This window comes from Rhinoderma darwinii, unplaced genomic scaffold (assembly GCF_050947455.1).
Source record: "Rhinoderma darwinii isolate aRhiDar2 unplaced genomic scaffold, aRhiDar2.hap1 Scaffold_3969, whole genome shotgun sequence".
Classification (NCBI taxonomy): domain Eukaryota; kingdom Metazoa; phylum Chordata; class Amphibia; order Anura; family Rhinodermatidae; genus Rhinoderma; species Rhinoderma darwinii.
In genome coordinates, this window is record NW_027463576.1 from 73174 (window position 1) to 84585 (window position 11412).

General features: G+C 51.3%; 1 protein-coding gene across 1 annotated transcript; it reads right to left on the reverse strand.

Moving 5' to 3' along the window:
• Positions 1 to 4026: 4026 nt before the first annotated feature.
• On the reverse strand, positions 4027 to 8249 carry LOC142708484 (alkaline phosphatase, tissue-nonspecific isozyme-like; the record flags this gene model as incomplete). Its single annotated transcript, XM_075848408.1, has 8 exons — positions 4027 to 4766; positions 5164 to 5283; positions 5447 to 5638; positions 5718 to 5852; positions 5956 to 6025; positions 6692 to 6835; positions 7003 to 7178; positions 8037 to 8249. Coding segments are annotated over 8 exons (1313 nt in total), but the record flags the coding sequence as incomplete, so codon positions are not given.
• Between the last annotated feature and the right edge of the window lie 3163 nt (positions 8250 to 11412).

An 11412-nucleotide genomic window follows, 5' to 3' on the forward strand; every position in this document is an offset into this window, starting at 1 on the left:
GTCCCTGCCTCTCTGCCGGACAACTGTCCCGTACTGTAATCATGTGTTCAGTACGGGACAGCAGTTCCACGGAGAGGCAGGGACTCCGAGCGTCGTACATAACTATGATGATACGAGCCCGGCTCCCTGCAGTGTGTTCAGTCCGGGACTCGCGGCCGAAATACGTCCGTTCATTACGGAGGTAACAGGCTCGTGTGAACACTCAATGATAGATGATGACACTGCACATAGTGGTCACCCGGCCACAGCCGCCATTACTGATACTCTGGAGCGTCCTGACCCCGGCGCGCCACAACAGTCTGAACACCGCTCGCCCCAGACATTGAGCTGCCGGCGTTTAGACTTTTTTCGCGGTTTTTGTGCCGTTTTTTGCCCACGGCTGTTGAATTTAATGCAAAAAACGCTCAAAATGAAGGCCACAGGTTTTTTCTGCCTCCCATTGATTTCAACGACAGGTCAGAGGAGGAAACGGCTCAAAGAGAGAACAGGCCGCTTTTTATTTTTGGGACATTTTATGGCGCTGAACCTGACACCGTTTCTGCGTCAAAACCAGCGCCCAAAAAACTGTGAACTGACTCTAAGCGATGTCATGGATTTCGCGGTAACACGGACGTATTCTCAGCGTTGCTTTTAGTGGAGACGATATGTGGAACACGGCACCAGACGAAGAGTCCACGTGACTCCATACACCCCCACATAGCAGAGTTACATTGTATCTCACACAGAAGAGACTGGGGCTGCGGCACCTGAAGGGTTAACGGGAGCCGGTGATTAATGAGCCGCTCCTCCTGCACCTATTAATTGAGGCTGGTGGGGGAGGGGAGGGGTTTACCTGGGACTGCTGTGGGTGCTGGTCGCTGTGGAGTCCGGTGAGTCCAATCTCTGGGGGGCTGTGGTGTTGGGGGTCCCGTGCTGCCGACCATTGGTTGTGATTACACCTGTGAAGGACTACAACTCCCAGCATAGTCTGATTAGTGTTGGGATGTGTTAACATGTGCGGGTTTTGAAGCCAGGAGTGGCAAAGTATAAAGCCCGGGCACTACTACTCCTATTATTGCACCACTCCTGAAATCCGGCCGCTGAGCCCGTCACCGCTGCAACTGCCCCGATCCTCACCCATGGAGCTTACGCCTCCGGCTGGGTCTCTGCTGCAGGTGGAGAGGATTTTATTTTCCTTTTAAAGGAGAACTCCGCCCAAGAACGCTCTGTTTCTGGGAACTTAGTAATTGTCGTCTGACTCTAAACCAATCCAAGGCGTGAAAAACCGGGCGGGCGCGTTCACACGGCGCAGTAATTATTACTATAAAACTGCGATGCTCTGCAACTATGTGACTGATGTAATCACCGCCCAACCCCCGCAGGACACCTGAGGTAACACACTAGTAAATGTGGAGCCGACCTACCTGTATAATGTACTGCAGAACATCGCTCCTCTACCTCCTGACAGGTACATAGTGATATATCCTGCAGATTATTACATCACTGACCTCTCTACAGATCTGCAGAACATTGCTCCTCTACCTCCTGACAGATACATAGTGATATATCCTGCAGATTATTACACCACTGACCTCTCTACAGATCTGCAGAACATTGCTCCTCTACCTCCTGACAGATACAGTGATATATCCTGCAGATTATTACACCACTGACCTCTCTACAGATCTGCAGAACATTGCTCCTCTACCTCCTGACAGATACATAGTGATATATCCTGCAGATTATTACACCACTGACCTCTCTACAGATCTGCAGAACATTGCTCCTCTACCCCCTGACAGATACATAGTGATATATCCTGCAGATTATTACACCACTGACCTCTCTACAGATCTGCAGAACATTGCACCTCCACCTCCTGACAGATACATAGTGATATATCCTACAGATTATTACACCACTGACCTCTCTACAGATCTGCAGAACATTGCTCCTCTACCTCCTGACAGGTACATAGTGATATATCCTGCAGATTATTACACCACTGACCCCTCTACAGATCTGCAGAACATTGCTCCTCCACCTCCTGACAGATACATAGTGATATATCCTGCAGATTATTACACCACTGACCTCTCTACAGATCTGCAGAACATTGCTCCTCTACCCCCTGACAGATACATAGTGATATATCCTGCAGATTATTACACCACTGACCTCTCTACAGATCTGCAGAACATTGCTCCTCTACCTCACATTATAGGTCGTGTGCGGTTTGTATATTTGGACTGTTCTCCGGTTCTGTTCACATTACATCGGTTTCTATAACCGCAGTCCCATAAATAGCGGCTCGCGGTTGGCGCCGCTTTATAGATTATACGTAGATGTCCTCTCCAGCTATATGGCCGCCCTGCTGGTGGTGTTTTGGTGACGTCATGAGGGAATTGCTGCAATAAATTCTGCTTCATCTGCTGTTGGGTCTAGCTCTTATCTCCATGGGTTAGAGAAGGGTTTGTCTGGTGAACTGCACTGGCGGATGTGATGAACGTGAATAGAATGATAGAAGTACAGTGGAGACTGACACCGGCAGTGCAGGGGGTGTGCCTGACCTAACAATGCTGCAGTGTCTGCCGTTCTGGTTCTGAGGAAAGTTGGGTGACATTCATTGTGTTCCTGCTGTGAGTTCTGCACTGAGCCTGACGTTGAGATGTAACAGAATAGTGACTGCAGCTCTGGATGTGATTGGAGTGAGAGGTAACCGCAGAATACTGACTGCAGCTCTGGATGTGACTGGAGTGAGATGTAACAGCAGAATACTGACTGCAGCTCTGGATGTGACTGGAGTGAGATGTAACAGCAGAATAGTGACTGCAGCTCTGGATGTGACTGGAGTGAGATGTAACAGCAGAATAGTGACTGCAGCTCTGGATGTGACTGGAGTGAGATGTAACAGCAGAATAGTGACTGCAGCTCTGGATGTGACTGGAGTGAGATGTAACAGCAGAATACTGACTGCAGCTCTGGATGTGACTGGAGTGAGATGTAACCGCAGAATAGTGACTGCAGCTCTGGATGTGACTGGAGTGAGATGTAACCGCAGAATAGTGACTGCAGCTCTGGATGTGACTGGAGTGAGATGTGACTGCAGAATACTGACTGCAGCTCTGGATGTGACTGGAGTGAGATGTAACCGCAGAATAGTGACTGCAGCTCTGGATGTGACTGGAGTGAGATGTAACAGCAGAATAGTGACTGCAGCTCTGGATGTGACTGGAGTGAGATGTAACCGCAGAATACTGACTGCAGCTCTGGATGTGACTGGAGTGAGATGTAACAGCAGAATAGTGACTGCAGCTCTGGATGTGACTGGAGTGAGATGTAACCGCAGAATACTGACTGCAGCTCTGGATGTGACTGGAGTGAGATGTAACAGCAGAATACTGACTCTTGTACGTCTCCATGTGACCTTTGACCTGCCGTGCGGCCCGCGGAATATATGAAGAGAACTAGTAGGCGGGAGACCTGCAGACACTATCGTGCAAATGGCGTCTTCATAGTTGCGGTTTCTTCTGCCTGTGTGACCTGCGCTCCTATCTGCTGGCGTTCCGTTCAGACTTTGCGGTCAGACATGGTATATAATCTCCCCCGGACATGTGAGGGGTTTGTTAGTCGCGCCGCTCGTCTCCTGTTTGCCGCTCGTCTCTGTTCATCTTCTGTCAGACGCGGCGGAGTTTATTCTAGAAGTTTCTGTCTCCTCGGCTTATACTGGACGCCGTCATATCCAGAGCCTCCTGCAGGGGGCGTCTCCCCAAACAAAAGCCAATGTGGCAACGGCCGCGCGCCTGCTCCGTGTCCGCGGCTGGAAAACCTCATGACGCGGAAATATCCGCTAACACCCCCCCCCCCCCCGATGTTACTGAAGCAGCGCCCCCTAGTGGTCGGCTGGTCCCCGCCAGTTTCAGCGCAGTAATTGGCCCCTCCCCCTCATTAATAACTGGTGGTGCTGATGATACTGGAGCAGCTCCCCCTAGTGGTCGGCTGGTCCCCGCCATTTTCAGCGCAGTAATTGGCCCCGCCCCCTTCAGGTTTTTGGGTTTTTTAAAACTTTATTTACAGAAATAAATTTTAAGAACAGGATCCATTAACCCCTCAATCCAGGAAGATGGAAGCCCCAGAGTCGTCCTGTCGGTAGTTCTCGGTCCCTAGTCCGTCGTTACTGCGCCTGCGGGGGTTGTCACCCAGCTTTCCCAGACTCCTGAGGGACAGACTTGCTGGTTGTGGTGGTGATTCCCCCTAAGAGGAGAGTGTGCCATTCAGTGTCCTGGAAAAGCAGAGTGACCCCCCCCCCCCCCCAGGAGCAGCAATGGCGGCCATATTGGTTGTCATCCAGCCCGCTGACCGGATGCTGAGTGCGGTGTCGGGGCGTCTGTGGCGTCGCTGTCATTGGTTTCATCATCGTCTTTGGTTTTTTGTTCTATAATTTTTCTGCTGAAACGTTTCCTGGCGCAGAACCTGCTGTGGACGGGTCTCGTGGACGGCGAGGTAGGAGGTCGGCGTCTCCGCTCACAGGATCAGCCGCACCGCGAGGACGGAGGTCAGCAGGGTCAGTGACGCCTTTGTGCCGTGCCCCGCCGCCCCGGACTCGCAGTGGTCGATGTTTTGTCCGATGCAGGAGGCGTACGCCATGGCGTGGGGGATGTAGTTCTGCTCGTGGACGCCGTGCAGCAGATGCGCCATGGGACCCTTGGCAAAAACAGCGACGTCTTCCCCGCCGTGCGTCTCCTGGCGTAGAGGGACCGCTGACTGCGCCTGGTAGGACGACTGACCTGAAAGAATAAGGAGGCTGAGGATTCCGTAGAAGCGGGACGCCACATTACCGGCAGAGCCGCCGTGGCCCGGAGATAGATCGCGCTAATTGTTTCTATTCACGGTTTTCAAGATCTCTGCTCGCTGTCAGTGAACGGGACACTTTATTCACCTCCAGTGGCTGAAAACTCCCACAAACCTACACTGATACATTGTAACAAATCCTCAGCTGTGATTTGTATTGGGACAGGACAGATTCTCAGCCTCTGGATGTAAACAAGGACGTTCCTGGTCACTGACGCGCTGGACACGGAGGGCGTGAAATCTATTAGAGCTGAGGACTCATTACAATGACCGGACCCCAGCCCTGAACGTCAGCGCAGGCCCGGTATGGCGGTTTTGCGTCTTTCTACTCACTGCTGTCCACGGTGGAGACGTTTTCCCGCTTCCCGTCGATCACTCTGTATCCGGGGCCGTTGCCGTACAGGATGGATGTGAAAGGTTTCTGGTCGATGTCGCTGAGTGACGGCGCCAAACCTGCAATATACAAAATGGTGACCGGTGATGGTAGACGCTGCGTCCTGCGCCGGCCACTGTAACCGCCGGTATCTGATGAGGGTGATGGTTCTCGCTGCTCTCCCGCCGCAGTCGCCATTATAGCGACGTGACGTCCATAATAAAGGCTCAGCCTCTCACTCACCAAAGATGGAGGTGCCGCGGTGCGTGTAGCCCCCGAAGGTGAAGACGTGGGAGTGGTCGGCGGTGACTACGGTCAGGGTGTCGTCCACGGATGTCATGTTCCCCGCCAGGCCGATCGCGCGGTCCATCTCCACGGCCTCGTGTAAGGCTTGCTTGGCTTTGCCATCGTGATGCCCGTGGTCGATGCGCCCGCCTGGCAGATTACATAAGAGGTGGATGTCGGCGGCTGCGTCTGGGCGGGGATATCCGGGGGGGCCGGCGCCGTCACTCACCTTCTACAAGGAGGAAGAATCCGCTGGGGTTTTTCTTCAGGATGCCGATGGCGACGCTCACCATCTCGGAGAGGGAGGGGTCGGCGGTGGCGTTCCTGTCCGTCTCATAAACCAGATCTCCGGGCTCAAACAGACCTGGAAAGACGCGGGCGATGAGACCAGTGGTGCGGGGGGAGATGGTGGCGCCCCCTGCTGGTGCAGTCGCTGCTCTTGGATGCGGTTTGGCGTTAGCACTTACCCAGGAGATGGTCGACATCCTGCGGCCTCAGAGCCATCAGCTGCTCGCGGTTCCAGACGTAACGTGCGGCCTGCGTACGAGAAGAGAGTGCGGTGACTCAAACTGAACCCGATTAACATGCGCCCCCCCAACCGCCATTCATAACTGCTCCACCCGTCACACCAGAACTATTATAACGTATCCACCGTCCGCTCGCCCTAGTGGCGGCTGCAAGAATCATGTATCTGTCTATGCTGGGGGTTTGGTGCTCTGTACCAGCGCAGATCTGACTGTTATCGCTGATAATTCTACGTGATATGAAGGGGGAACCCCCCCCCCCCATTTACTGCAACCAACGTTCTCCGTGTCTTGTCTTCTAGGAGTGACGATTGTGACATCCCGCAAGATGGAGGCCGGCGCAGAGTCAGCCACGTTCTCTAGAGCAGGTAAGGAGCCTCCGCGGCCCCCATTATAGCGGGAAGGAGATTATCCAGACACGAGCTGTCGCCCCTAGCAACCAATAGGGTCCCACCTCTCACTTCTCACAGGCCCTCTGAAAAATGAAAGCAGAGACCTGATTGGTTGCCACCTGTTTTGATCTCCCCCGTCATCGTGTCCACTATCAGCGGCCGTCATCGCCCCCGGTGTGAGTGCAGCCGCCACCGGTAAAGAGAAACTCCTCCACCAATAATCTCTTGACGTTACACAATGACTGAGTGGAGTTCCCCTTTAAGGGCGGCCTGGTCCAGCGTTTTACCTCCTTGTTGGGCTTCTTGTCCCTCCACACTTGGGTCAGGTTCAGCCCGTCCTGCCGGGTGCCGTTCGCCTTCTCATCTCGGGGGTACTCCACGTCCGGGGTGTTCTTGGGGAACATGTATTTCCTCCCCCCGCCCATGATGACCTGTAATAAGAGGTAACGGTCACGTGTTCCGCTCTCACGCGCTCCTTCTTTTCTTGCAGTGAAGCTCCTGCTCCAGATCTGGTTCCCACCGGAATCGCACCAAAACGTAAGTCCTCAACGTCTCCCTGTAACCCCCCCCTGTGTTGTCTGCGACCCCCGGGTTTTACCTCTATGTCCGGGATGTTGGACACGAGCTGCCAGGCGATATCCTTACACCCGTCCTCCACCGCGTCTTTGGGCATCTCGTTATCGGAGTACCAGTCCCGGTTGACACTGTGGGCATAGGTGGCGCTTGGGGTGGCGTGGTTAACCCTGGTGGTGGTCACTACCCCGACCGACTTCCCTGGTGAACAACAAGGGTTAATGACACGTTAACCGTACAAGCCGCAAATCCAGAGCACGACCTTAACCCCCGATCGTCGTCCTGGGTGCCGCCATTACACTGCCCGGAGGCGGTCGCCCACTTTCCACACACCCTGTCAGGTAAGTCACCACCTCCTGCTCTCCCAGTGTCAGTCTTTACTGCAGTTGGCATGCTATTCATGACGATCCGGGTGCACAGTGTTACAGGTGATTACACTTCAGCTCGTTCAGTAATGGGCGGGGCCACGACAACCGGAACGTTTCACAATCTGCTCTTCTATTAGATGTTGGTTAAACCCGGGGCTCGGCGCTTGTAATGAGGGGTTTGTGTATTTTGGGTGACTCTTCCCTTTTACAGCAGATACTGAATATTCAGCGCTGATCCCCGCGGTCACCTGACCTGTACGAGCGTTTTCACCCCACAGCGAGAATCCCCGGTGAAGTCGTCGTCTTCTGTCCAGTAGTTTAATTCTTTTCAGCGGCTTCTTATCTGTTTGTTGGAAAGCTGGGTGACCGCTAAAACGGCTGCCGGTGCCGATCCCGCTGGGGTCGTTAAATGTCCAGACTCCCTGCCCTGTGAGAGGTTGTCATCCATCTTGGATAAACGGCCGCGCAGAATATTTAATGACGCCAGATGACGACTCCTGGACTGGGGGTGTCTGGATCGTAGGGGGCCGTCCTGTGTCTCGTGGTGGCCCCCGCAACCTATTATCTGTGCGCTACATCCGGTCTTCATGTGGTGCAGCCAACATGGCGGATCTAGTGCTATGCCGGCAGACGGGGGAGGGTGTAAAGTCATAATGGGAGGTGCCCAGTCCTGATCCCGCTGATCGCTCACCTGCGTCTTTGGCCCACTTTAGGATGGAGTTGACTTCGTTGCCCTCGGTGGTGTTACATTGACCTCGCACCGCGGCGGCCGTCACACCAACAGTCCCTTCATTGGCCTTCACTCCGCACAGGTAGGCGGTGGCGGTGCCTGCGCTGTCTGCGACCTGTGCGTTGGTGTTATACGTCTGCGGGAGAAAAAGCGCGGTCAGGAATGAAACCTTTCCTTAATAACGGGGGGGGCGGGGCATCTACTTAACATGTGGAGCGCAGATATCTATACGGCACGTAGATCGGTCACCGGGGCTGGGTGTAGTGCAGCTTCATGTGAGCGCCGCCTAGAGGGTCACAATGTGGTGGCGAGGGTGGGGTCAGCGGTGTCTTAAAATGTTTGGACCCATTGTGTCCCCCCTTCATTGTCTCTCCCCCCTCATTGTTCCATGTTTGACGAGCAGCAATAAAGGAGCCGTCTATGGACAAATCTCCTGCATTGTCTCCGCTCCAGGTGTCCGAAACCTTAAAAGCGGAGCGCTCCCCTCCCCCGTGCGTCTGAGTCACCCCATTTATCTTGTGGCTACAAAACTGGTGGGAACGAGATTTCTGTACATCAAAAACACAAAGGAAATCCCAAAGCTGCAGAATACGGGGAGGTTATAATACAGACGGCGCAATAATATAAGAAGTCATACACGAGGCAATAATGGAGGTTATACTACAGCCAGGTGCAATCTAATGATATAATGATGGAGGTTATACTACAGCCTGGTGCAATATAATAATGGAGGTTATACTACAGCCTGGTGCAATATAATAATGGAGGTTATACTACAGCCCGGTGCAATCTAATGATATAATAATGGAGGTTATACTACAGCCCGGTGCAATATAATAATGGAGGTTATACTACAGCCTGGTGCAATATAATAATGGAGGTTATACTACAGCCCGGTGCAATCTAATGATATAATAATGGAGGTTATACTACAGCCCGGTGCGATATAATAATGGAGGTTATACTACAGCCCGGTGCAATCTAATGATATAATGATGGAGGTTATACTACAGCCGGGTGCGATATAATAATGGAGGTTATAATACAGCCCGGTGCGATATAATGATGGAGGTTATACTACAGCCTGGTGCAATCTAATGATATAATGATGGAGGTTATACTACAGCCTGGTGCAATATAATAATGGAGGTTATACTACAGCCTGGTGCAATATAATAATGGAGGTTATACTACAGCCCGGTGCAATCTAATGATATAATAATGGAGGTTATACTACAGCCCGGTGCAATATAATAATGGAGGTTATACTACAGCCTGGTGCAATATAATAATGGAGGTTATACTACAGCCTGGTGCAATATAATAATGGAGGTTATACTACAGCCCGGTGCAATCTAATGATATAATAATGGAGGTTATACTACAGCCCGGTGCGATATAATAATGGAGGTTATACTACAGCCCGGTGCAATCTAATGATATAATGATGGTTATACTACAGCCGGGTGCGATATAATAATGGAGGTTATAATACAGCCCGGTGCGATATAATGATGGAGGTTATACTACAGCCCGGTGCGATATAATGATGGAGGTTATACTACAGCCCGGTGCAAGATAATGAGGTTATACTACAGCCCGGTGCGATCTAATGATATAATAATGGAGGTTATACTACAGCCTGGTGCAATATAATAATGGAGGTTATACTACAGCCTGGTGCAATATAATAATGGAGGTTATACTACAGCCCGGTGCGATATAATAATGGAGGTTATACTACAGCCTGGTGCAATATAATAATGGAGGTTATACTACAGCCTGGTGCGATATAATAATGGAGGTTATACTACAGCCCGGTGCAATATAATAATGGAGGTTATACTACAGCCTGGTGCAATATAATAATGGAGGTTATACTACAGCCTGGTGCAATATAATAATGGAGGTTATACTACAGCCCGGTGCGATATAATAATGGAGGTTATACTACAGCCCGGCGCGATATAATGATGGAGGTTATACTACAGCCCGGTGCGATATAATAATGGAGGTTTTACTACAGCCCGGTGCGATATAATAATGGAGGTTATACTACAGCCTGGTGCAATATAATAATGGAGGTTATACTACAGCCCGGCGCGATATAATAATGGAGGTTATACTACAGCCTGGTGCGATATAATGATGGAGGTTATACTACAGCCCGGTGCGATATAATAATGGAGGTTATACTACAGCCTGGTGCAATATAATAATGGAGGTTATACTACAGCCTGGTGCGATATAATAATGGAGGTTCTACTACAGCCCGGTGCGATATAATAATGGAGGTTATACTACAGCCCGGTGCGATATAATAATGGAGGTTATACTACAGCCCGGTGCAATATAATAATGGAGGTTATACTACAGCCTGGTGCGATATAATAATGGAGGTTATACTACAGCCCGGTGCGATATAATAATGGAGGTTATACTACAGCCCGGCGCGATATAATAATGGAGGTTATACTACAGCCTGGTGCAATATAATAATGGAGGTTATACTACAGCCCGGTGCAATCTAATGATATAATAATGGAGGTTATACTACAGCCTGGTGCAATATAATAATGGAGGTTATACTACAGCCTGGTGCAATATAATAATGGAGGTTATACTACAGCCTGGTGCAATATAATAATGGAGGTTATACTACAGCCTGGTGCGATATAATAATGGAGGTTATACTACAGCCCGGTGCGATATAATAATGGAGGTTCTACTACAGCCCGGTGCGATATAATAATGGTTATACTACAGCCCGGTGCGCTATAATAATGGAGGTTATACTACAGCCCGGTGCGATATAGTAGTTCATACACTAGAATGGAGGTTGTCGTGCCCTTGAGCTCGGTTTGGTGTCTGCAGCTCCTGGGGTCTCTGTTCCTGTGTACTGGGGGGGCCGGGACCACACACACTGGAGGGAACCACCACCCACAGCTATTCCACCTGACGAGCGATGCCCCCCTGGCAGCAGGTAAACGGAGGCTTCTTGTCTGGTGGTTTCCTGCCCTGTGGTGCCTGCGGCCGCTGCCCGCTGGGGTGAGACTTTTTTTTAGCTTGTGACATCTTAATGGAAAATGAGGAATGAACAGAAGCTTTAATGTAACCGGAGTCATCACTGCTAAATCCGGACCAGCGCGGAGCTGGGGGGGGGGGGGGGGGCAGAATTGTGGCATTAAGGAATTTATAAATTGGGCCTTCATCCCAGAGTCGGTGCCCTCCACACGTCCCCCACATGCCCTAATAAAACTTAAGTCAGTGCACGTGCCCCTCAGGAGCCGTCAGGCATGTGCCATACATAAATAGTGCTGCCTTTCTCCGCACCATC